Raw genomic sequence first — 26,062 nt, 5'->3', positions numbered from 1 at the left:
TCTCAAAGAAAAAGAAATGCATGAAAGCAAAGTGGCTGTCTGATGAGGCTTTACAAATAGCTGAGGAAAGAAGGAAAGCGAAAGGCAAATGTGAAAAGGAAAGATTCACTCAACTGAATGCAGATTTCCAGAGAACAGCAAGGAGATATGAGGCCTTTCTGAAGGAACAATGCAAACTAATAGAGGAAAATAATAGAATGGGAAGGACAAGAATACTATATTGGATTGAAAGACCAACTAATAGGCCCTTTTAAAAAAATGATAGAGCAAGTATGGTTATCAAAGATTTCAGGTTTTCACGGCTGGTAACATCATTAGGGTTTGTAGAATCTTTCGGGCTCAAGTGCCGTGTTCTACTGGAGAAAGTTTTTCTTCCAGACGTTTCATTCTCAGCTGCGGAGAACATCCTCAGTGGCGTTGCAGCTGGAGCAGTCAATGCACAGCAGCCAAGAAGGTCAGAGCACCTGCTCCGGCTGCAACGCCACTGAGGATGTTCTCCGGAGCTGAGAACGAAACGTCTGGAAGAAAAACTTTCTCCAGTAGAACACGGCACTTGAGCCCGAAAGATTCTACAAACCCTAATCAAGTATGGCTAACTGCAAAGGTCCCAGAATCCTGGAACCAAGCGAACATAACTCTTATTTTAAAAGAAAATGGTGATCCAGAAGAAGTCAAGAATTATAGACCCATATCCCTCCTGAATGTGGATTATAAAATTTATGCAGCTATTCTTGCAAACAGATTGAAAAAGATTATGAACGCCTTGATTCATCCGGACCAATCGGGTTTTCTCCCAAATAGACAAATGAAGAGCAATATTAGAATTATCAAAGATTTCAGGTTTTCACGGCTGGTAACATCATTAGGGTTTGTAGAATCTTTCGGGATCAAGTGCCGTGTTCTACTGGAGAAAGTTTTCCTTCCAGACATTTTGTTCTCAGCTGCGGAGAACATCCTCAGTGGCGCTGCAGCCGGACCAGGCGCTCAGACCTTCTTGGCTGCTGTGCATTGAGTGGGGCCAGGGCTGCTGGAGAGCTGCTATTTCTAGGCTGGAGGGGATGTGATGAAAGGGCAATTAGTTTGTGGATGTGCCCATTGTTTGGTGGGGCTTCCTGGAAGGGTAGTGATAAGGAAACTGGCTGTTGAATGTGACCATTGTTCCGTGTTAATTGCTGGGAGGGTTGGAAGGGGTTTGAAGATAAGGAAGATGGTTGTTGACTGTGCTGACTGTTCTGTGGAATTTGCTGGTTGTTCTGAGACTTTCTGCAATTTATAGTCTGTAGGGTGTTTTGCAGAACTGGGTACCAAGATTGGTGGATGAAAATGCCTTCTTCCTTTCTGTTAAAATTGTGCTGGTGTTTGTAAATCTCAATAGCTTCTCTGTTCAGGCGGGTATGATAATGTGAGACCGTAGAAAGGACTTCAGTTCTTTCAAAGTGGATGACGTGGTCTCCTTCTTGAAGTGCATGTTCAGCTACAGCTGATTTTTCTGGCTGAAACAAGCGACAGTGTCTCTTGTGTTCGGTGAGACGGGTGTTGATACTGCGATGGGTAGTGCCAATGTAGACTGCATCACAGGAGCAGGGTATTTTGTAGACTCCAGGGGTTGAAAGTGGATCTCTCATATCTTTGGCCGAGCGCAGCATGTGGCGGTTCTGTTGTGTGGGCTTGAAGACTGTGTCAACATTATGGCGTTTGAGAATTTTGCCAATGCGGTCGGTGACAGATTTTATGTAGGGCAGGAAGGCTGTACCCACATTTGTGTGTAGCTCGGGATTTGGTGTGGATGGTCTCCTGGGATGGAGGGCTCCTGGGATGTCAGTTTAAACCAGAAGTAATGCTGCTCTCAATGATAAATAAAGAGACCCCAAAAGATGATATGTACATGATAAGCTACACTCTCGCAAGAATAGTTTACGCTAAGTACTGGAGACAAATGAAATACCCTAAATTAGAAGAAGTGATTGATAAAATTTTTCTAGCAGCAGAGCCAGATGTATTGACCACAATTATTAATGGGAAATCTAAAATACAGGTGAGTAAGAAATGGGAAAAGTTTTATATTTGGATTGAAATTAAAAAAGGATACGAGGGAGTTAAAGGGATAATTAATAATTAAGGTGAAAATGAAGAATTTAAGTTTTGAAGTGAAAGAATGAAGTAAAGATTAACTGGGTAATTTACAAAAAGGGTTATATCCAACTATCTTTCTGGGTTTTTGTTTTTGTTTTTTTCTTTCTTTTCTTTTCTTTTCTTTCTCTTTTTAATTGGCCCTTGGGTATGGTAATAATCTGGATAGAGATATATTTATGTATTACTGAAGGAGTCTAATGTATCTGTAATATTGTTATATGTAATAATGAATTTTTCTTTTTGAATAAATTATTTTTAAAAAAATATCACAGTAATCTCAAACAAAAAGAAATGCATGAAAGCAAAGTGGCTGTCTGATGAGGCTTTACAAATAGCTGAGGAAAGAAGGAAAGTGAAGGGCAAATGTGAAAAGGAAAGATTCACTCAACTGAATGCAGATTACCAGAGAGCAGCAAGGAGATATATGGAGGCCTTCCTGAAGGAACAATGCAAACTAATAGAGGAAAATAATAGAATGGGAAGGACAAGAAATCTCTTCAAGAAAATTGGAGAAATCAAGGGTGTCAGACTATGCTTCATTGAAGTCACTTTGCTTTATAAATGTATTTAATCCCTGCTTACTAATGTTATTACTGAATAAAATTCTATGCTACTAACATACGTACCCTGCAAGGAAAAGAGGAGGGGTGGGAATGGAAGCTGCCAAGACTCCAAAGGCCAGTAAGGCCTTTGAAGTGCAGAGCGCTCAACTAGCCTTGCTGGCGCCTCCCGAGCAAAGCAAGGATATCACCAAGGGGGGGAATGTAACCATCACCGGTAAAAGATAAGCGGGCATGTGAAAGTGTTACTTGCAGGAACAACTGTAGTTTTATTATGAGAAGTAGTTTAAAGCCCAAAGTCTTGGAAGTGTATTCATAAATGCCAATGGTTCAAGCTATCTGTTATCAGTTTCAATGAATCCATGTAGAGAGTAACATTGTTGTAATCAATAAATGAAACTTAGTTTTTAACAAAGACAAGTCAGATCATTTTGAAACTTCAATGAACCCTTTGCTGACATTGGGAATGTTTCGTGCAAAGATGGTCATGAGAAAGGACAAAAATTGTAGGGACCTAACAAAAGCAGAAGAGATTAGGAAGAGGTGGCAAGAATACACAGAAGAATTATACAAGAAGGATGTCAGTGTCCCTGAGAACCATGACGGTGAAATCGCTGATCTTGAGCCAGACATCCTGGAGTGTGAAGTCAAATGGGCCTTAGAAAACATTACTAACAAAGCGAGCGGAGATGATGGTATCCCAGTTGAGCTACAAAGTCCTAAAAGACGATGCTATTAAAGTGATGCACACATTATGTCAACGAATTTGGAAAACACAACAGTGGCCCCAGGTTTGGAAAAGGTCAGCTTATATTCCAGTCCCAAAGAAGGGTAATGCCAAGGAATGTTCAAACTATCGCATCATTGCACTCATTTCACATGCCAGCAAGGACATGTTAAAGATCCTACAAAAGTCTTCAGGAGTATGTCGATCGGGAACTACCAGAAGTTCAAGCTGCGTTTCAGAGAGGTAGAGGAACTAGAGATCAAACTGCCATCATTTGCTGGATTATGGAGAAAGCACAGGAGTATCAGAAAAATTTCAGCTTTATTGACTATGCTAAAGCCTTTGATTGTGTGGATCACAACAAACTGTGGCAAGTCCTTAAAGAGATGGGAGCACCAGACCACCTCACATGTCTCCTGAGAAACATGAATAATGGTTAAAAAACAACTGTCAGAACAGGATATGGAACAACTAATTGGTTTAGAATAGGAAAAGGAGTTCGACAAGGATGTATATTGTCACCCTGCTTATTTAATTTATATGCAGAATACATCATGTGGAATGCCGACCTGGATGAAGCAGAAGCCAGAATTAAGATTGCCAGGAAAAACATCAACAACCTCAGATATGCAGATGATACTACTCTAATGGCAGAAAGTGAGGAGGACCTAAATAACCTCTTGTTGAGGATGAAAGAGGAGAGCACAAAAGTAGGCTTGAAACTCAACATCAAAAAAACTAAGATCATGGCATCCAGCCCCATCACTCCTTAGCAAATAGAAGGGGAAGACATGGAAGTAGTGAAAGACATTTCTGGGATCCAAGATCACTGCAGATGGTGACTATAGCCATGAAATTAAAAGATATTGCTTCTTGGGAGGACAGCTATGGTGAACCTAGGCAGTATAATGAAAAGTAGAGACATCACCTGCCAGCAAAAGTCTGTATAGTCGAAGCGATGGTATTCCCAGTAGTAATGTATGGCTGTGAAAGTTGGACCATAAGGAAGGCCGAGCGCAGAAGGATAGATGCTTTTGAGCTGTGGTGCTGGAGAAGAATCTTGAGAGTCCCTTGGACTGCAAGAAGATCCAATCAGTCAGTCCTAAGGGAAATCAACCCTGACTGTTCCCTGAAAGGTCAGATGTTGAAGCAGAAACTCAAATACTCTGGGCACCAAATGAGAAGGGAGCACTCACTGGAGAAGATCCTGATGCTGGGAAAGACAGAAGGCAAAAGGAGAAGGGGATAGCAAAAGATGAGATGGCTGGACAGCGTTACTGATGTAACTAACACGAATTTGAGAAGACTTTGGAGGATGGTGGAAGACAGGAGGGCCTGGCATGTCTTTGTCCATGGGGTCACAAAGAGTTGGACTCGACTGTGCGACTGAACAACAAACTTTATCTAAAATTGCAAATAAATAAATCTGAAATACAAATTATATTAAGTGCCAATGTTTTAAAATGCCTTCAAGCTGGCAAACTTATACTGTTACCTTTGTTTCCTGTTGGCAGTTTTAGTGGTATGCTTATAATTCCAACTAAATCTTCTGTTGGTACCAGGGAGCGCAGGATTGACCGGATTCTAATGGCTCCACCCTTTCCAGTTTGGATGAGCTGTGGAAACAGGTTTATATTCTTATAGAACAAATACTCAGTAGAAGTGAAAGCAGACAGAATATTCCATTTTTCTGGTTTTGTTTTTCTAACTGCAAATTGCTTCCAATGTATGACCCCTTTTTTTAAATACAGCAACTCAAAGGAAAGTTCCATGGAATTAATATTTATGTTAATTGAAAAACATTTTGGAACATTACCAACAAACATGGTGAGATATGTTAGAGCCATACATCTGAAGCGCATACAACTTCACCATTTCAGGGGATGGATACATAAATCCTAGCACAGCACATAAAGTAGTAAGCAGGAAAACAAGATGCTTCCTTGGTCACCTTTTGATTGTAACATCCAAAACTTATCCAAAAGAAATACTGATTGATCACTACAGAAAAAAGAAAAGGGGCTGCCATAGATTTGTTGCAAAACAAAAATATTTTTGCCAATATTTCTTTTTACTGTGCAAACATAGTCATCTATTCAAAACCCAAATGATTGTATCCTGATTTATATTTGAACAAAATGTTCTGTAATACAGGGATGCCACAGCTTTTCCAATGAACCTAACAGCCAACTCAAAGCTGATCAGACGATCAACCTGGAATCAGTTTTCATCCTGCCCCCTCAGCAAAATAGCTGCAAAAAAGAGAGGTGAAGGAGCTCCTCTGTCTCCTCCACATTGGATGGGAACAGAAGGGATATTTTTGATCACTGCATTGCAAAGGGAGGGGAGAAAAACTAATTTCCTCCAAGCAGGGTGGTACTTGAGCTCCCCAGTACTTGAGTTCCCCCATGCAAACAGGACAGGAGAAAAGGCAAATTTATCTCTGTTTCTCTGCAGTCAATAACTTGAAGTAAGGACAAGACTAGGGCTGGCGACAGAGTTTCTGGTGCCGTAGGCCCCTGCCCCCACAAGTGTGAGTTCAGCAGCGGCAGGCGGCGTGTCACCGAGCACCTCCAAGCACACCCTGCTGCCATGCCACTCCTGCTCAGACCCAGGAAGGCTGAGCAAGTTCGGTGGGGCTACACATGCACTGAGAGGCTCTCAGAGCCCAGCTCTGAAAGCTTCTGAGCATACCCACCACCATAATGTGCTGCTGCCCCTGGTGCCCCTTCCCCTCCACCACTGCTTGCCCGCCCACAGGAAGATGAGGCAGAGGAGGGCAGCACAAAGGCGGGTGGAAAGGGCAAGCATGGTGGGGAAAGGGCACCAGAGGTGGTGGAGCATGTGCAGGGAGGGGGCACCTGCTGGTTACCCCAAGGCCAGGTAACACCCTAGGTGGCCTCCTACCTAGCTTACTGGGACATGTTGGCCCTGGACAAGACAAAGTAAAGAAGCTGATGCATCTCACCATGTCTGGGAAGCAACAAGATTTCAAGGCTGGGAGTCACTCCTGATTCTCCCTCTCTCTAGAAATCTTTTCTGATTACAGAGCAAAATTTCCCCAACAGGGGACCAGAGGCCCACTTCCAGTTGATTCTTCATCATCTGGGAATCAGCTGCTGGCAGCTGCCGGATCTGACAGAAATGAGACCTTGTTGGGATGAGCTGGGCTGTGTCGGGCTGGGCCTTGTGTGTACCTATTTAAGATTAGGCAGCAGAGATATAAACTTTTAAAAGGACACAGACAAACACAACGAAAATTTGTTTAAAACATCAAATAAAACATGCTTAAAACATTAGCTCTTGTTGGTCTTAAAGGTGCTTTCTTTGTATTTCTCCCATGGGATCCAGGCAACTGGGCAAAGGAAGCTCTGGCTCTTTTCCTCCCTCCCCAGGAGACCAGGAGGGGGAGGAGCCTCAACCAATGGAGAAAATTGAGGTTTTGCTCTGTAGCTCCTGTGTGATTGAGCAAGCCTTGCAAAGCAAGTTGAGATGCAGAAGGAAGCAAGAGAGAGGGAGAAGGAAGCAGACAAGAGCCAGTTGTTCAGGGGCCTGATAGGAGCCCCCAGGGCCCTGATTTGGCCCCCAGACCACATGTTTGACACCCCTTCTCTAAATGGTCCATTACAAAGTTTCTAGCCCTTTAACACAGATCACAGGGAAGTGTTGGTATGACCAGTGTAGTCCCAACTAATGAGCAAAAGCTGAACACAACAGCAGATGGGATAACAGAAAGAAGAGGCAACAATGCCCCAAAGAACTCAGATTTCCCCACAGAATTGAAATGAATCCTGCATTCATCTCATGTTTCTATACAAAGAAAAAAGCCCCTTACATGCATTTCTGGTGCACAGCGCCCCAGCAAATCTATAAGAGCAGAGTAGAAAGACATAATTGCATTGCCCATGTGTACAATCTCCTCCTCTTCTGCATCTTCCTCAAGATTTCTGAAAAGTAATCAACCAGACACATGTGGTTCTTAAAATCATTCAAAACATTTTAAACTGGTATGAAAATTTACAGTATAGTACAAATAAATCCCTAGGCTTCAGCAAGGCAAGGATTAATGAGGCTGGTTGGGTTGCTCCCTGTCATACTGTGCATTTCACAATAACCTACATGTATGAATCCGTTGGCAAGATCAAATTAAAGGCAAAATGCTGAACTAGAACGGACTCCTTTTCTTTATTTAGAGTTGTCACTATGATGAGTGGAACCTTGGCCTTCCCTGTTGCCATGTGCTCTGCCTAGCCTAATGACTGGAATTCACAATAGCAAAAATAGGCAATGAATAGTGCACATTAATCTAATAGTGCACATTAATGTGCTTTAAACAAAACACGGCTAAGGAGGAGGAAGAGGAGGGCTGGTTACCGATAGGCAGTTTAAAAGCGTGTCTACATGCGCACATCTGCCTGCCATCCTCGTTCTGTCCCAGAGCTGTCCTCAACTTACCAGGAGCCGAATTAAAAAAGCATCAATTTCAAAGTGGTGCCTTTTAGCTGGGGCGCCTCCGAGGTGCCTCCCCGGCTGTCTGGACTGCGGGGAACCGCCTAGAAGGTGCCCAGGGCACCCATGGCCTGTCCCTCTTCCACGGGCCATCAGGACGCTCCTGGGCACTCCTTTTCCAGGTGCCTCACTTCCAGGTTGCCTTGATACTTCCCGGAGCTTCCTGTCTGTAAGCAGCCGAGGAGAAGAAGATTGGATTTATATTTCACACTTCATTTTACAATCTTCTTTCCTTCCTCTCCCCACAACAGACTCCTGTGAGGCAGGTGGGGTGGAAAGAGCTGACAGAAACTGCTCTTGAGAGAACAGATCTGTGAGAACTGTGGCTGACCCAAGGTCATCCAGCAGCTTCATGTGGAGGAGTGGGGAATCAAACCTGGTTCTCCCAGATATGAGTTCATGCATTTAACCACTACACCAAACTGGCTCTTAAAGAAAAACCACATAGGGAGGGTTATCTTTAGAATAAAGGGAAAGTGCTAAATATCTATATGGGCGTTTTCGTACTCACCTTCAGCCGGCGCGACCCCCCTCTTCACTGCGCAGGATCTGCACGGATTTCACACTAAATGCCGCGGAGCAGCCTTTTGCGCCGGAAACTCCCGGCGCAAAAGCCGCTCAAACGTAAACCGCCAAAAAGCAGTTTCCGTTTGCGCGGCTTTTGCGATGGGAGTTTCCGGCTCTTCTGGCTGCTCCGCGGCATTTAGTGCGAAATCCGCACAGATCCTGCGCGGTGAAGAGGGGGGTCGCGCCGGCTGAACGTGAGTGCGAAAACACCCCAAGTTTGTGTGTGTGCATATCTGCTCACCCCACAGCATATAGGGAACAGTTTCCCTATGAAAAAAGGTTAAAATGCTTGGGGCTCTTTAGCTTGGAGACTGCGGGGTGACATGATAGAGGTTTACAAGATTATGCATGGGATGGAGAAAGTAGAGAAAGAAGTACTTTTCTCCCTTTCTCACAATACAAGAACTTGTGAGCATTCGAAATTGCTGAGCAGTCGGGTTAAAACGGATAAAAGAAAGTACTTCACCCAAAGGGTGATTAACATGTGGAATTCACTGCCACAGGAGGTGGTGGTGGCTACAAGCATAGCCAGCTTCAAGAAGGGGTTAGATAAAAATATGGAGCAGAGGTCCATCAGTGGCTATTAGCCACAGTGTGTGTGTGTGTATAATTTTTTTGGCCACTGTGACACAGAGTGTTGGACTGGATGGGCCATTGGCCTGATCCAACATGGCTTCTCTTATGTTCAGCTTTTCTTCCTTACAGTTTTAAAGGTATGTCTGGAGGCAAGAAAAATCTTATCTAGAAGTATGCATTGGTAGACAGAGTACATGGTGAGAAGCAACAGGTAAGGAAAAGGGTTAAACACTCCTAGTCACCTAGTGTTCTTATATATCAGGTTATTAAAACTTGATCTGTGACTGTCTAGCAGTAGGTCATAGGAACATATAGTCACATTTCTTTTGTATAAATTGAAAATGAAATAGGTTTTAACCTCTATACACAAAGGATTTCAATTTCTGCTCAGTAAATTCTGATCTCAATGAACTAAAAAAAGTTAGCTTGACATATGATGCTAGTGTACATTCATTACTGTCAACAAATACCGATTAAGTCTGATAATCTTATAGAAAAATTAGTTCATTACTAACAATGACCAGTCTGTAACAAAGTGCACCACAACAGCATGCACTGCAGTTATATAAAGATATAAACTTACTATTTTAGAGAAGAAGACGACGAAGAAGAAGACGACTGCAGATTTATACCCCACCCTTCTCTCTGAATCAGAGACTCAGAGCGGTTTACCATCTCCTATATCTTCTCCCTCCACAACAGATACCCTGTAAAGTGAGTGGGGCTGAGAGGGCTCTCACAGCAGCTGCCCTTTCAAGGACAACTCCTGTGTGAAGTGATTTGATGACCAGTTAATAATAAAAAAACAGTCTTCCTGATTTTGTCTGATTACTCTGACTATTCCTAGTTCAGTTTAGATCAGATTAGAATTAAAGAAGCAAAAGCATTTTATTACAGTATAATACTGTATTATAATTGGCAGTACACTGTAACCATCATTAATTAAACAGCATCTTCCAAAATGATGGAAGATGTTGCTTACATTCACTTACAGTTCCCTTTTAAATCCCTGAGAAGGAAGATCAAGAGCTGGGTTCTCAGAGATCTTGATTGCTCCTTGCATAGCAGCCAACAAACCATTTCCTCCTTCTCCCCTAAGGGCTGGGCCAAAACATTCTGGGCGTCGAATAAGAAGCTTGACAACAACACTGGCATTCTCCTCAACACTTTCACCTAGACACAAAATAAATCCCAATTGAACAAAAATTGACCAATAAAATCCAACAATACTACGGATTCCACAATCAGGGATTCTTCCTGAGTTTCTTTCCCCCAACTAGTCTCTTCCAAATCCTTAAATTTTAATGGAGATCTGAATGAACTAATAAATATGGAGGACTGCAGGGGGGGGGAGGGTACAGAATGAAGGAAGCAAAATCATATATTCCCTATCTTCCGGAAGCGCTAGCTCAAGTATTCAAAGGCAGAAGGGTGATTTTAAGAGGAATTCTAATCATATCTATTTAGAATCCTACTCAGGTGTATATACAGTGGTGCTTAATCTCAGGAAAATTTATTAGGATTTCACTATTTGTTCTCTTCTATATAGATTCTACAACCCCAGGAATCAGCTTTCCCAGGGAGGAAAATGCAGGAAACATTAGTCAGCACCTTCTGCTGACAAACCACAGGATCCAACCCATTAATGGTTGAATTCAACCCACAACATAAATATGTATATATAATTGCATTTCCATGTGCACAATGAATTAGTCAGCTTCATCTTTTCATATATCTGATACAGATACTTTCATCTGATATAAATGTGGATTCCTTATAAGACACAAAAGTTTCATCTCTAGCAAATGAAAGTATTCTCCATTCCTTCACTGATCTGCAAATTTACCACACATATTTAAGCTTTTAAATCCAAATGTGATGGCTAGAAATTTATTATCACAAATAACTGGAGTCACATTTTTGTAATTTGGTCCCATGATTCATTGCATTAGACAGCATCTCATGATCTGTTCTAGCTAATATTCCATTTCTTTATCTAATTTTCCCCACGTATATTATCAAACCAATAATTTACACTTACCATTAACAAAAACAGCAAATCTTAAGAATGATAGGTAACGTTCCCCCTCTATTGGATTCCAACCAATGTCAGGATATCCTGCTGCCAACAGCATTGGGCAGCTCTGAAGTCCACAACCTGCCAAATAGGTTACAACCTGGAAAATATAAACACAGAAGCAATCAGCATTGCACTGTAAATTCCAAAAAATCAAATCTTAACTACAAACAAGAAGGCAGCTTTTATTTATTTGTTTCTATATGTTACTTGCTTACTTGTTTAATTATTTGATTCAAGTATGTGCAAAAGTTCTTGAAGCAAAGAGTGGAAGATGATGATACTGGATATCACGCCCTATATTCTATATATCATTTTTTTTACAATTTACTGGCACAAGACTTAAAAATGTCTCCAGAGCTTCTGCCAGAGGACTCTTCTCCCATTCAAATTGCAGCCCTGTGCAAAGTGTGGTGGAGTTGCAAATGACTTTGAACAGGCACGCAAGCACACATTGCCAACAATCAAAGCTTGCAGTGCCAGTGTCATTGGGTTCTACTGTGCATTCTATACATTCAATGTGTTCCCCCATATTATGAGATCATGATTCCCATTTTTCAGTGGCCAATAACACAGCAGGCAATACCCAAATGCTTGGCAATATGGAAAACAGAGGTTCACAACTGCTTGTCAGTTTCAAAAATAGTCTTGTCAGTTTCAGCATTGGGTTTTCCCCCTTTTCCCCTTTAATTTAATGAACTAACACTAAAATGCATGTCCAAAAACTGAACCACAAGGATTTAAATGGAAGGTGTTTGCTGGACACTACTGCGCAGCTGCAATAGGGCAATTACATAATTTTTTAAAACTTTGGGTGCCGCCCTCCCCCCCCCACATTTCAGAAGTGATGTTCCCACTTCAATTTAGGAAAAAAATGCATTTTTAAAATTGTAGCTGCAGAATAAATACACTGGAGGAAAAAGAATGGTGCGTAAGGCAGGCACAGAATCCAAAGTCAAAGGCTTACTGCTCAGAAAATCTGTAGTAAGCTGTGTGTTCCTAATAGGCCTCATTGTGGATAAGTACTCCAATCTAGAAAGACCTACTTGCAAAAAGAAATCAGTTTCCATGTGAAGACCTTTACAAACAGGAATAACACTTATGAGTGCTAGATAGTAGGGAAGGGGTAGTTGTACTTTGTGCATTGCCAAATTGATCAAAGCAATCAACTCTGATAGCACTGCCTTATGCAATGAAAGGCTGGGTCAAATTTTCTCTACATTACTGAAACATGATTAACTTGGTGGCAGTGCCTGTTTAGGAGATACAGGGTGGGGAAATGCATAAAACTATAATTCGGGAGAAGTTCCAGGTTTGCAAAAAAGTTAAGTTAAAACATCTGAAGTTAAAACAAATTGAAAATTGGGACGTTAACCTCTCTCCCAGTCATAAAAGCAATGTCTGTAACTTACAGATAATGCTCCAAGATCTCATAAAACAATATGGTAATTTCTTGGTGGACATCTTGGGCATTGCTCAGCAACTGGTTTCCATGCCTTGCTTGGTATGTGCTTGAATGTGTGTGTGCGGGGGAGGGGGGGTAGACTGAAAAAGGTAGACAAAACAAGAAAGGGAAAAAGGAAATAGGAACAGGTGAGAGAAAGATTGTGTAAAATAAGGATAGATAGAGCAAAAAAAAGATGGGTGAGACGGAAGATAAAGGGATTGAGTAAAAGCTGACGATGGAGAAAACAGCTACAGGTAGGCTGTGAGGGGAGAAAGAAACAAGGAAAGCAGACAGACTGTGGGGACTGCCAGGTAGAAACAAAGAGGAGACATTGTGGGGAGGGGGAAGTGAAATCCCTCCCCAGTTTATTTCCCCTTGTTTTTATCTAGCCTCCAGATCAGTGTTGTTGCTTAGAATGACTTCTTTCACCTATATATGGCTATGAAAATAAGATAATTTTTTTATAGTGCTGATCTAGCCAACCGATCCATGCCACTGTAACCTCAGGAATGGATTGCTGTAATACACCGTACATGGAGCTGCTTCTGAAAATGACTTAGAAGATACAGTTGATCCAGAATGCAGCAGCTTGTCTGTTAGCAGCATATGCCAAACTATGTGACAAACCATATGACAGTATTACAGCAGCTGCCCTGACTACCTGTTTGCTTCCAGAATCAATTCAAGGTGCCTGTTTTATGATATGTGTCCCATGTTTAAAAAACCACCACTTCTCATATGAGTCTGGACAGACTTTAACATTGTCACAACAAAGATGCTCTTTTTTCCTTCCTTAAAGAGGAGAGATAATGACTTCCAATCAAGATCATTTTCTATGGTGGCCCCTGTTCATTTGGAGTAAAGGCAGCCTATTCTGTCATCCAATTTAGTCAGCAATGTGAGACTGTATGGCTTAGGCAGGCTTTTCTCCTGACTTGGTTTTAATGGCATTTGGGTTAACGTTTTATTATGTTGCATTTCTAGTAAATCTCTGGCCCTATGCACTGCACTGAGCATCACTCCCCCCTCCTCCCCAAGTGCCTGTGTAAGCAGCTGGGTTTGGCAAACTCTATGCATAGCTTGGTTGAGAGATGGCACCACTACAGCAGACATGAACCTTCCACTGATGTATTATATACCTTGTCAGGGATTTTGAATTGGACCAATTAGAACAACCACTCAAGACAGGAAATAAATGGTTGAAATCTTTTGAAGCAATTAATTGTAGTCACAGAAAGAGCTATAACTAACATAGCAGTACAGCTGTAGGATCAACTTTCTTCTACTGTGTTAGCACAGTGAAAAAATATATTTCCATGAGGGAGGGAGGGAGGGAGGGAGGGAGGGAGGGAGGGAGGGAGGGGGAGTATTGTGGCAACATGATAAAAATTAACAACATGGGTAATGGGGGGTGGGGGCAGACAAGCAGAGGAAAAAGATAATAAGTAATTACCTTTTCTAAGTCTGGCTCCTCCAATGCAAGTGCAAGCTCATTATTGTCCATTACAGAGGCAGCTGCTACATCTAGTGGAGTAGAACCCCTCATAGAAGGAGAGGCTGGAGGGGGGAAAATTGATTACAGTAACTACAGTAATATGATGATGCAGTGTCACACTTTATACAGCAGGGGGCAACAATTTACATTGTAGTTTAGAAGAAATTCAACTGTATTCCAGTTCTTTATAGTTTTAGTTTAACATCATTGCCTGTTCTCATTAGTGAAGTCAGATACAAAACCTTTATTTCTCTCATTCATTATCCTATACTATAATTTGTCTTTATTTGTCTTAGAGCTTAATCAATCTATAGTTTTCAATTTCAGATTCACAAAGTATGCTGCTTAAAACAATAAAATAAAAGTATGGCACAGTAAGTTGAGAACTGTTTATGAACATTTAAGTGCCTGATTTCCCTGCAGTGGAAATGGATCCAATTAACACATATCTAATTTAGAGACAAATTATCTGCATGTATACTTTGGATTTTTTTTTTGCCTCCCATGTCTATGTCTAAACTGTATGAGGGTATATTGGAAACAAAATATCTTCAGTTGATAGATTATCATACTGTCTGAAATGCATCTGTATATTCCACTATTTGATAAATTAATAATACTGTAGACTGACAGAAAAATGCTCTCTATTTGCAATGTTCTCTGAATGCCAAAGCTCGGTTCTATCAATTAATTCCTCTGAACTGAAACCCCTGGGATCAGGTGCCAAGTCTACAAAACTGAGACAATGTTAAAATCTGCTGGGGTTGACTGAAGTCAGGAAAGAAACCCTGATATGATACTGACAGGGAGAATATTTGTATTTGCACCATACTACTGTACCAATGTAGTGTAACAAATAATGATCAGATACCATTCAGCCTCATCCAACAATGTGGAATTTTAAATTTTGTTCTGTAAGCATAAAAAGCAAAGCAAAACAAAAACTTAGACTGGGCAAGAAAAAAGGAGCTAGACTATTTATTTTCCAAGTAAAAAGCACTGTTTAGTAGTGCCTATAGCATTCTCTAAGGATCATGCTATTAATTCTTTAATTTCCATTTGCATTTATACCAAAAGTAAACATCAAAAGTTGGTTCTAAACATTCACAATATTTATACAAAAAGAAAACCTTAAGTTTATAATTCAGTTTCCATAACTAATGCTACTGGAAAAGGCAGTAAAATACCCATGAGCATTGTTTTCAGGCACAATTTTAAGAAGTACGTAGTTCTTACCCTTAAAATTCTTAAATTGCCTGGGCCCAAGGTACCCAAATAACTACCTCATCTTGTACTACCCAAAGCAACAATTAAAATAATCATCTCAAGTCCTGTTCCCTGTGACCCCACTCAAAATGAAGGTGAGGCATGTAGTAACTAAAAGTATGGTTTCTCGGGGATACCATCTCCCTATCCTCCTGAGGATCACCTTTATCAAGTTAAAGCCTGTGTCAGGTTAAAACAGTTCCGTTTATCCTGACATTTAATTAACCTTATAGTCCATATTTGGTTAATGTGTTTTCATTTTATGGCCTGTATCCCCCCTGATAGTTTTAGGATGCCTTTATGCTATTTTTATGGAGATTTTATCATGCTTTATGCTGCTTTTACTTGGTGGTGATTTTAAGATTAGACTGGATAGATTCTATTGCTGGTGGACTAGTTTACTGTATCTGTTCTATTGAGCTTTTGAATTGGTTTTTACTTTTTCATTGTTAGTCAACTTGAACAAGTCTCTGGAGAGGCAGCACACATAAATCTAAATAATACAGTTATTGTTCAGAGTTTTATAAGTTATATATTTTTATATTTGAAAAAATTAATAAAAATTTGAGTTTTAAAAAAATCATACTATATGCAAACTCAGAAATGAAAAATTACATAACTGTTAGCTATAAAAATTGTACAGCATACCAAGTCCCACACTGCTGTTTTCAAGTAAGTAGCTTAGATGCTCAAACATGGCTTTTTGGTTTTGGCGACTGATTCGGCAGAAATAACACAGGAACCGACAACAACTTGCCACCATTTTAGGAAAAGCAATCTATGGAAGGAAAAGCATTAACAAATAATAAGTAGTGACTTTATTCTTAAATTCCTCATGGATTAATACTCATTTATTAAAAGTTATACCCTGCCTGCTGATGAATAATTTATATTGAGGTAACCCTGACCTGGATATCTCAGACACACCCAATCTTGTCAAATCTCAGAAGCTAAGTATGGTCTACTGTGGTTAGTACTTGGATGGGAGACTTGAAATACCCAGCTGAGAGGACAGAGTGGGGTGGGCTTTCAGCAACCTCTCTAAATATCCTCCAGGTCCCCAGTAGGACTCAGACACCAGAGGTTGACATGACATCCACGTGCAGATATGTACACACACACACACAAACATACCACCCCCCAAAAAAAGTAAACTAAGGCCACGGAAATGGGGCAAGCCCATTGAAGCCAATGGGCAAGCCCATTGAAGAGTTCCCTTGACAATCAATGGAGACTTTTAAAAATGAATTTGAATTGGAGGCAGATCAAGACCATTTAGCCCACTAACAAATTTTATAAATTCAGCAATTGCAAAAACTCTTCCAGAACAAGATAATTTTGCCTAGCATCCTAAAATTCAGCAGGAAAAAAAGATGGCTTTTCACAAGTTATTCCACACAACTGGAAAAGTGCCAGAAAGTGCCAAAGATATCCTGCAGACCAAACTGGAAAAAAGGAAAGGTCCCCTGTGCAAGCAGCAGTCATTTCCGACTCCGGGGTCACGTTGCTTTCACAACGTTTTCACGGCAGACTTTTTAAGGGGTGGTTTGCCATTGCCTTCCCCAGTCATCTATGCTTTCCCCCCAGCAAGCTGGGTACAGACTAAACTGAAGGGACATTTAAGTTAATTGCTCTGTGAAACTGCAAATCACATGAAATTTCTATTGTACAAGAACTAGTTCTGCTAACTGCCAGTTCAACTGTTCAATTCCAATTAGTGACTACATCATAATTATATTTTGAACTCTGCAAAGTTCAGATAACAGCCTGGGCAGTCTGTAATGATACCTCCTGAATAAGAAATTTAGAGAAAAATCTGGAAAGTGTGCAAATTGTGCATATTCAATACACTGGATTAAAGTGAAACAGAATCTGGCTGCACTATTATTCCCAATAACACTATTTTTTAAAAAAAATTAGTAAATTTATGTACTGTAATAATGTAACTCTTGTTTAATTTATGACAAAAGTATGCTCACCTCTTTTAAATAATGCAACTGCTTTAGGGACATGCAATTTCAAAATGATACTATTAAAAGCATTCTGAATGGAAATAGCTGCATTGGTACAAATAGTTACCTGCTCCATTACTTAGCTCCACTTTGTTGTTTGGGTGTACTGCATGTTAAATAGTTACCTGCTCCATTACTTAGCTCCACTTTGTTGTTTGGGTGTACTGCATGTTAAATCTCTCTTTGTCCCTTAAGTACTATAAGGAAAACATATGCAGAATTCTGATTGACTTCTATGACCTAGCAGCAAGATAACTCCTAGACTGTCAGTTATGCATGCACAATCATAATGCATTTAAAAAATGTAAATATTTCTAGATTCAAATTCAGTAGCACCTTATATACTAAGATTTTGGGAGTACAAGCTTTCCAGAGTCAATGCTCCCTTCATTAGATACTAAGCATTGACTCTTGAAAACTTGCACCCTGAAAATCTCGTTGGCTTCTATGGGTGCTACGGGACTTGAATCCAGCTGTTCTATTGTGGCTCTCCTCTGGAACTATCGTAAATATTTCTACATTCTCATGCATCTGCTGCATGTAGAGAAAGGAAAACCAGGAATTTTCTGTCTAAGTAAAAGCATTAAAATGCTATGTCTCAGCCTCTTGCATCTCAGAGGGCACGTCTGGGTCAATACTCAAAGCCATTAGCAATGGTCTCCTATCATCTGAAAACATTTGTTGTGCAAAATTTGTCAGCCTAAGTAAAAACCTATAACCATTATTCAAGTGTCAAAAAACACAGTGCCATAAGAATATTTCCATTTTTTAAAATAACAGCTGCACAAGTCACATAAGAATTCTGAGGCTTGAAATATGTCCTGCTGACAGCATCCAATTATGTTATGAATTTCTTTTTACTCACTTTAACACCATCACAACCATGCACCTTCCACAAGTGTATTAAGAGGTTTGAACTATATGTGCTATTTTTTGTATTATGCTGCTGATTTTTAAAAATGAAACTGGTTTTTTAATCATTATTAATTATTCATCTTAAATTAACACTATTTGATTTTTGTTAATTTCATGGGGGGAACCACATTATTTCACCAAAACCAGGGCTTTTTTTGAGCAGGAACGCAGTTCCGGCTGGCTTGGCATCAAGGAGTGTGGCCTAATATGAAAATGAGTTTATGCTGGGCTATTTCTACCAAAAAGCCCTGTGTGAAACAATGCTGACATCAGGGGATGTGGTCTAATATTCAAATGAGTTCCTGACCAAATGAGTTCCTGACCAAAACCAACAGAGAATCTTGTGGCGCAAAGTAATGTCAAAAAGATCTTGTTCCCATTTGAACTTTGCATATAACACACCTCTGTACTGTTGTGTTAGGGTTGCCAGGTCCAATTCAAGAAATATCTGGGGACTTTGGGGGTGAAGCCAGGAGACAATGGGGGTGAAGCCAGGAGACAATGGGGGTGAAGCCAGGAGCAGGGCTGTGACAAACATAACTGAACTCCTAAGGGAGTTCTGGCCATCACATTTAAAGGGACTGCACACTTTTCAAATGCCTTCCCTCCACTGGAAATAATGAAGGCTAGAACCACCTCCAGTCCAAACCTTTTGAAACTTGTAAGGTGTTTTGATGAGAGGCATGGGATGCTGTGCTCCAAATATGGTGCCTCTACCTCAAAAAACAGCCCCCCAGAATCTCAGATACCCATGGATCAATACTTCGTTATAACCTATGGGAATCGATCTCCATAGGGAATAATGGAAGGCCCAGCAGACATTTCCCTCCCCCCCCCTTCCCGATGACCCTGAACTGGGGATTGGCAACCCTACTCTATGTATATATAACTGTGTACACACACATACACTTCTGTACTCTATACATATAGCTCTGGGCCAAAAAAATGTAAGCTCTGATACACTTGCTCATCTTTAAAAGCATAATTCTTTGTTCTTTTGCTTTTTTAATAGCCATATATATCTATTTTATCCCACCTTTGCTCCAAGGATTTCAGGGCAATGGGCACAGCTCCACTCTCATCTTCTTTCAGTAACAACTGTGCAAGGTAGGTTAGGCTGTGAGAGAAGACTGGCCAAAGTTCATATTAGAACAAGATGTCTCTTGCTCAGTCCTCCAAGACTACAAACACCATAGTGCAAGCTAGATAGCTAGGACAATATCAGTCTCCTTCCTGTCTCCTCTGCTTTCACTCACTCTCTCTAACCAGTAGAATGTAATCTCAGGGAACTTCCTTCCTCTTTGTTCTCCTCCTCTTCCTTCTTCCCTGCATGCATCAGGAGGAACAACATGGTGTTTCCTCCTGATCTGAACTAAGCAGATGGCCTACTAACAATCCAAAGCCATCCACAGTCAGCTAGAATCAGGGCTTTTTTTGTAGCAGGAAGTCCTTTGCATATTAGGCTACACATCCCTGATGTAGCCAATCCTCCTGGAGCTTACTTTTTATTTAAGATAAAATTACATTTTTTTCCTGTGAACCCTGTACTAAGAGCCCTGTAAGCTCTTGGAAGATTGGCTACATCAGAGGTGTATGGCCTAATATGCAAAGGAGTTCCTGCTACAAAAAAAGCCCTGGCTAGACTAGATAGTCACTCTTTCTCTCCACTATACTTATATGCTATGTTTCTTTAAATAAATCCACCAGTATTGGTTTCTTAACTTAAAGCAAAGGCTTTCTGTGCAATTTGTGAGATAGTGTGGTAAACATTAGACTTGGCCACGCTGCTATGCTGAAGCTTAGAAAGAGCTCTCTGCTAAGTGAAGACTGCCTGATCAGCCCAGCCAGGGCTGGCGCATGGGAGTAGACCAAGTAGGTGGCCGCCTCAGGCACCAGTTGGCCTAGGGGTGCTATGAGGCACTCTGTCTCCCCGTGCCCACTGCCATCCCCTCCCCACAGCTGCCCACCCACCGTTCGCCTCCTTGCGCCTGCTGCCATCTCCTCCCCCCAGTGCTCACCGCTGTCCCCTCCCTGCAGCCACCATTCACCTCCCCGCCCCCCATCATCCCCTCCCCACAGCCACTGTTTGCTTCCCCACTGTCCTTTCCCCACCCCCGCTGCTGTCCTGCCTGCTGCCGCCATCCCCTACCCACCCTCCATGCCCGTCACTGTCCCCTGCCCGCTGCCGCCATCCCCCGCCCACTGCCGGCTCGGTTAAATTGGGGTGCGCGTGGCAGTGACATTATGACATTATTGGGGCGTGTGCAAAGTGTGTGTGAACATAGCACTGGGGGGGCGGAGGTCAGGCATTCGGCCTAGGGGTGCAGCACCCCTAGTCCCGGGCCTGAGTCCAGCCATCCTAAGCCAGATCCAATAGTTCATACAGTGAGCTTCAAAGCAGTGGGCTTTGAACTTGGATCTCCCAGGCCTTAGGTCACTTACAAACAGTCTTTTTACTGCTGTTTCTCTGCCAAAGGGCAGCATTTTTTGTACCTTTCAAATGTGTCTTACCTAATCCATCTGCCTTCTGCATGTTGTCCTTTTTTCTGTAGTTTTCTTTGATGTGATATATCTGTTGACTGACTGCCCAGACTGTTCCCTCATATGGCATTACCTCTGTTAACATGAATACTCTGTAGAACTCTTCTCCAGGCAACAAATTAGCTGTGAGAAGTCACTGCTTTTTCTCTATTGACTAAGCTGGGACTTTTGCATTGCATTCCTTTTAAGGCTTGATTTCCAACCCCACTTTCCGTTTTCCTCAGTCTGAAATGTGCATTCCCATGTCTCAGTGGCAGCAACAGAGAAAACAGATAAGATAACTCTGGGGAGGTGTCCATAGTTGAGCACGCTATGCTTCCCTGTATGTGTATTTATATTTTTAGATATTTGTGACAAAGTTTATAATGCAATTCAGAAATATATATAAACATAACTGCTGTATGTAATGCAGTTTACAAATATATACAAATATTTTAAAATATGTATCCCCGCAATAAACTAGCATTTATGACAAAACAGAGTTGCACTTACTTGTAACTATTGTTCATCTATGTCTTCTATGCAGACAAACATTGAGACTGCGCTTGCACAGGCTGGCTGTGGATATTTTCTTTACCTTTAAAACTCCTGAAATTACATTTTTTTCCTGTGAGTGCTCACAGTGGGGCAAGGGGGAGGAAATGTGTGTCTGCACAGAAGATGTTGAGGAACAACAGTTACAAGTAAGTGCAACTCTATTTTCATCTTCTGATTTGCTGTGCAGCCCCACACTGGGACCATTAGTGAGCTGTTTGCCTGAGATGGCAGGGTGACTCTGTCACCGAGAAAGGGCCTGCAGCACAGGTTTTCCAACATCTGCTTCTTTTCTCACCTACATGTTTAAAGCATAATGCCTCACAAAGGTGTCTTCCGATGATCAAGCTGTTATTTTGCAAATGTTGTAGCGTGCGACACTACAGTGAAAAGCAGCTGAAGAACCCTGAGCTCATGTGGAGTGTGCCCTAATGTCAAGAGAGCATTGACTGTCCTGTCGCTTTATACTGCAGCTACAATCCACCTGGCCAAATTTGGGGCCAATGCTGCTCTTCCTTTCTTAGGGCCCCAGTAACAAATGAACAAACTTTTATCTTTAAAAAAAGATTTTGTTCTGTCTAAGTAATAAAACAGAGCCCTCCTAAGATCTAAAGTGTGCAGAGGTTTTTTTTCTGATGGAGAACTGGAGAAGGGGGAAAAAACAGGCAAGACAATATCTTGTGCTAGGTAGAACTTAAACACTACATTAAGGAGGAATTTCAAACTGGTATGCAATACCACCCTCTCATTAAAAATCTTGAGGAAAGAGGGTTCAACTCTGAGAGCTGCAAGCTCACTGACCCTCCTGGCTGAAGTAATGGTCACTAGGAATGCCACCTTCCAAACGAGGAAAGCTAAGGGACAGGAGGCAAGCAGTTCAAATATAGGCTTCATAAAGGAAGCCAGTACCAAAGACAGAGACCACTGGGTAACAATACAGAAAAGGGCAACTAGAATGATTAAAGGGTTGAAACACTTTCCCTATGAAGAAAGGTTAAAACGCTTGGGGCTCTTTAGCTTGGAGAAACGTCGACTGAGGGGTGACATGACAGAGATTTACAAGATTATGCACAGGACAGGGAAGGTAGAGAAAGAAGTACTTTTCTCCCTTTGTCACGATGCGAGAACTCATGGACATTCAATGAAATTGCTGAGCAGTCGCATTAGAACTGATAAAAGGAAGTGCTTCTTCACCCAAAGGGTGATTAACGCATAGAATTTAGTGCCACAGGAGGTGGTGGTGGCTGCAAGCATAGACAGCTTCAAGAGGGGATTGGATAAACATATGGAGCAGAGGTCCATCAGTTTATTGCTGGAACTCTCTGATTGGGGCAGTGATGCTCTGTATTCTTGGTGCTTGGGGGGAGCACAGTGTGAGGGATTCTAGTGTCCTGGCCCTATTGATGGACCTCCTGATGGCACTTCAGTTTTTTGGCCACTGTGTGACACAGAGTGTTGGACTGGATGGGCCATTGGCCTGATCCCAACATGGCTTCTCTTATGTTCTTATGTGATTAGAAATATATCAGTATTTAATCAAAACATAAAGGAAACAAATGAAGAACCACTAGAAAGCTTCCAATTCTCGTGGTGGCTAAAAGAAAGAGAAAGGGATGAGCCACCCCAGGAGCATGTGACACATTCAGTAGGAAAATTCACACATGCACTGCTTTGAAAGGGACAGGCCATCGCCATTTTGGAGTTTTAAAGCTAGAAAGAAAATGTCCGTGGCTGGTCTGCAAAAGTAGAGTCCCAACGTGGGGCAGCATGTCAAGCGTGGTAGAATTCCACTGGTAATTAATTGTTTTAGGGTCCCCCATAAGCTGGTCTGGGAAATATCATGGAGGACCAAAGTATGTTAGCTCTGTTATTCTTTCCCCCTCCCCCTTCCTGCTTTATTGCTTGTGAAATAGAATAGAAAGAAACAAAACTAACTTGAGAAAGAGTAATCAACATCTTCCCATACATTCCTGTCTGGGAGTGTGAGACATCTGGGGAAAGCAAGGACAAGATACTGATAACATTGTGAGACTGTAGACATTTAGGATAGTTTATGTGTTAGAGCGTACCCCTCACCCCCACCTTTGGGAATCCTTTGAAGTATGTCTTAAAAGTATTGCATAAATGTATTTTTGGCATCACTCTCAAGAACCTGTACCAAGAGAGCATATCAGTCTATCAATAAACGTAGTTTTGTATCTACTTGACTCGTCATTGAAAACTGCATGCTTGACACAGCACAGCAAGACAGAAGATAAAAATACGTATGGGTAACTTTAGCAGACAACCGCAGAAAAAAATAGTAAACGTTTTCATATGTTTTTTCCTTGTAAGTTTTTTACCCTATGCATCATTTATGACATTTTCACACATTAACATTTTAACAGGTCCCTTCTAAATCCCTGTGTTCCTGCTAAAACTGTAATTAAGTCCTTTAGTAGGACACGATGTTCCTGTCAAAATCATGGTACACTATTAAAATACACATTTAATTGACAAATACCTCACATAATGATTACAATAAGATAAAATAAAATAACTTCATCAAATTAAAGTTCTCTGAATGAAGTGTCCAAACTTCATGTTACAATGAACACAGCATCTGATGCTAATCCACATCTTACTGTCTTACTGGCAACTTTTAGCTAAATGTGCATGTTATGAGACATCATCTTTAAATATTATTGGGGAACATGGGAAGAAATATGAATCAGTAGCTGCCACATACTGAGTTATATTATCTGGGGTCAGCATTTGTTCAGAATTATGGAGGAGCCCTGTGACATTCCATAACATAGTATGTAGTTGAAAATTTGATATTACTGTTACCATCTATTCACAGCTGATTTGTGGCAATTCCATAGGATTTTCAAGGCAAGAGACATTCAGAGGTGGTTTGCTATTGCCTGCCTCCACATCATGACCCTGTTATTCCTTGGTGTTCTCTTGTCCAAATATTAGCCAGGACTGACCCTGCTTAGTTTCTGAGATGTGATGAGATCAGGTTAGTCTGAGATATCCATGTCAGGGTTGAAAACAGTTTAGCTGCTATCAAATAAAACCCTGCATAATAACCATATGCATATCTGCCACTACCTACCATAGAGGTCTCATCACTTTTTCGAAAAAAGAAGAAACATTAACAGAAAGTGATATATTAAAGTTCTCTCTAGCTTCTCCAAACTTATGTAAAAGATACAAGTACCATCCCCTTTACTTACCTACTCTGAAAATACAGATACTGTTCCCATGCACATTCAATGGAAGGGGTATATTCAAATGTGGTGAAGATCCCCCAACCTCTGAAGCAGCTTTAGGAAAGGGAGGAGACTTATTACACAAACACTCAATTGATCCAATCTTGTTTTGCAACTGGATGCAGGATCGCAATATTTGGAACTACGTTAATATGTACATAAGGCATTTATCAAAACACATTTTCAATACCAAAAGATTTTCTTTGTCTTCAGGTGCTCCCAATAGTGAGCTATTTTATTAATTACTACTGATAAACTATATAGAATTGTTTTTTTAAAAAAACTATACAGAATGGTTTGGCTGAATTTTCACCTTTTTCTTTGTGATCTCTATAGCCCATCTCTGATGCCAGAAACCTTGTATATGGATACACATGAATGTTAGTGACAAGTCTTTCATGCCTAAGTGAAAAATATCTTCCTTGCTGACATATAATTTCTTTCAGCTCTAAATGACATGCACATCGTAACAAACACACAGACAAAATTACCTGAGATTTGTCTCCTCCAAGTACATTTACCATTACTTCCATAACTGTCTCATGCATACCCAGGACTCTCATTAAATTAGGATGCTGATAAAATACTTTGTTGTTCATTATATCTCTAAGTAGGAGAATAACAAATACAACAAAACACTTTTTAATATTATTCTATCAATAATGTGGACTGTTGCATTTCCTCTCATAATCCATGATCCAACAAGAACATTTATGTTCTAATGATGATTGTAACATGTATTAGTGGTTGTATAATATACACTTTCTCTTGCTGCCTTACAATTGTATTGACATATAACCTCTGATTCAGCAGCACTTGCATTCCCCGTTGCATACTTTTTTCATAATCCTGTTTATTTATATTGCATATTTATATTTACAATTTATAAACATAATAATCTTAAAAAGCCAAAAGAAACACATGTAAACAAACATAGTCCAAAGTTCATCGTTCAGCTAAAACAAAGAATGGAGTCTGCTACCAAAACTGCTATTTATAAAACTTCTTTGACACTTAGTTTAAATGTATTAGAACACTTGGTTAAATATACATTGACCTCAGCATTCTCACAGTGGGTAAGTGCAATGGACATGTAGTGTAGTTGCAAATTACAAAGCAAATACTTGGATATGCCTTGAGAACCAGTGCAGATTGGCAGACATAGCCTGGGCTAGCGCATGAGAGTAGGCCAAGGCGCCCCCTCCCCCTGCTCCACCACTCTCGGCTTCCCAGGTCTGTGCAGACCCAAGAAGCTGAGAGTGGTGGGGTGATGCATCTGCGTGTGCTGTCCTCTGAGCCCGCCTCCCCTTTCAAGGAAAGGAAGGCTCAGAGGAGACCACATCTTGCCCCACCACTCTCAGCTTCCCAGGTCTGCACAGATTATGTGTGATGTGGCAGCTCTGAGGAGCACACAGACCACTGTCCCGCTCTTGGCTTCCCAGGTAG

The 26,062-nt window shown here is 41.1% G+C and overlaps 1 protein-coding gene across 1 annotated transcript in view; it reads right to left on the bottom strand.

The window, feature by feature from the left end:
• The window catches only part of RYR3 (ryanodine receptor 3), a 721,882-nt gene that overhangs the window by 316,234 nt on the left and 379,586 nt on the right, over positions 1-26,062 (bottom strand). The window contains exons 40-46 of the mRNA XM_060262621.1: positions 25,108-25,222; positions 16,006-16,135; positions 14,050-14,153; positions 11,114-11,249; positions 10,065-10,245; positions 7,256-7,367; positions 4,916-5,036 (exon numbers count right to left, since the gene is read on the bottom strand). Coding sequence (XP_060118604.1) covers positions 4,916-5,036; positions 7,256-7,367; positions 10,065-10,245; positions 11,114-11,249; positions 14,050-14,153; positions 16,006-16,135; positions 25,108-25,222 — 899 coding nt within the window. The remainder of the gene's footprint in view (positions 1-4,915; positions 5,037-7,255; positions 7,368-10,064; positions 10,246-11,113; positions 11,250-14,049; positions 14,154-16,005; positions 16,136-25,107; positions 25,223-26,062) is intronic.

This window comes from Heteronotia binoei, chromosome 21 (assembly GCF_032191835.1).
Source record: "Heteronotia binoei isolate CCM8104 ecotype False Entrance Well chromosome 21, APGP_CSIRO_Hbin_v1, whole genome shotgun sequence".
Taxonomy (NCBI): domain Eukaryota; kingdom Metazoa; phylum Chordata; class Lepidosauria; order Squamata; family Gekkonidae; genus Heteronotia; species Heteronotia binoei.
The sequence above is the reverse complement of the archived record's forward strand: the minus strand, read 5'-3'. Positions and strand labels throughout refer to the sequence as shown.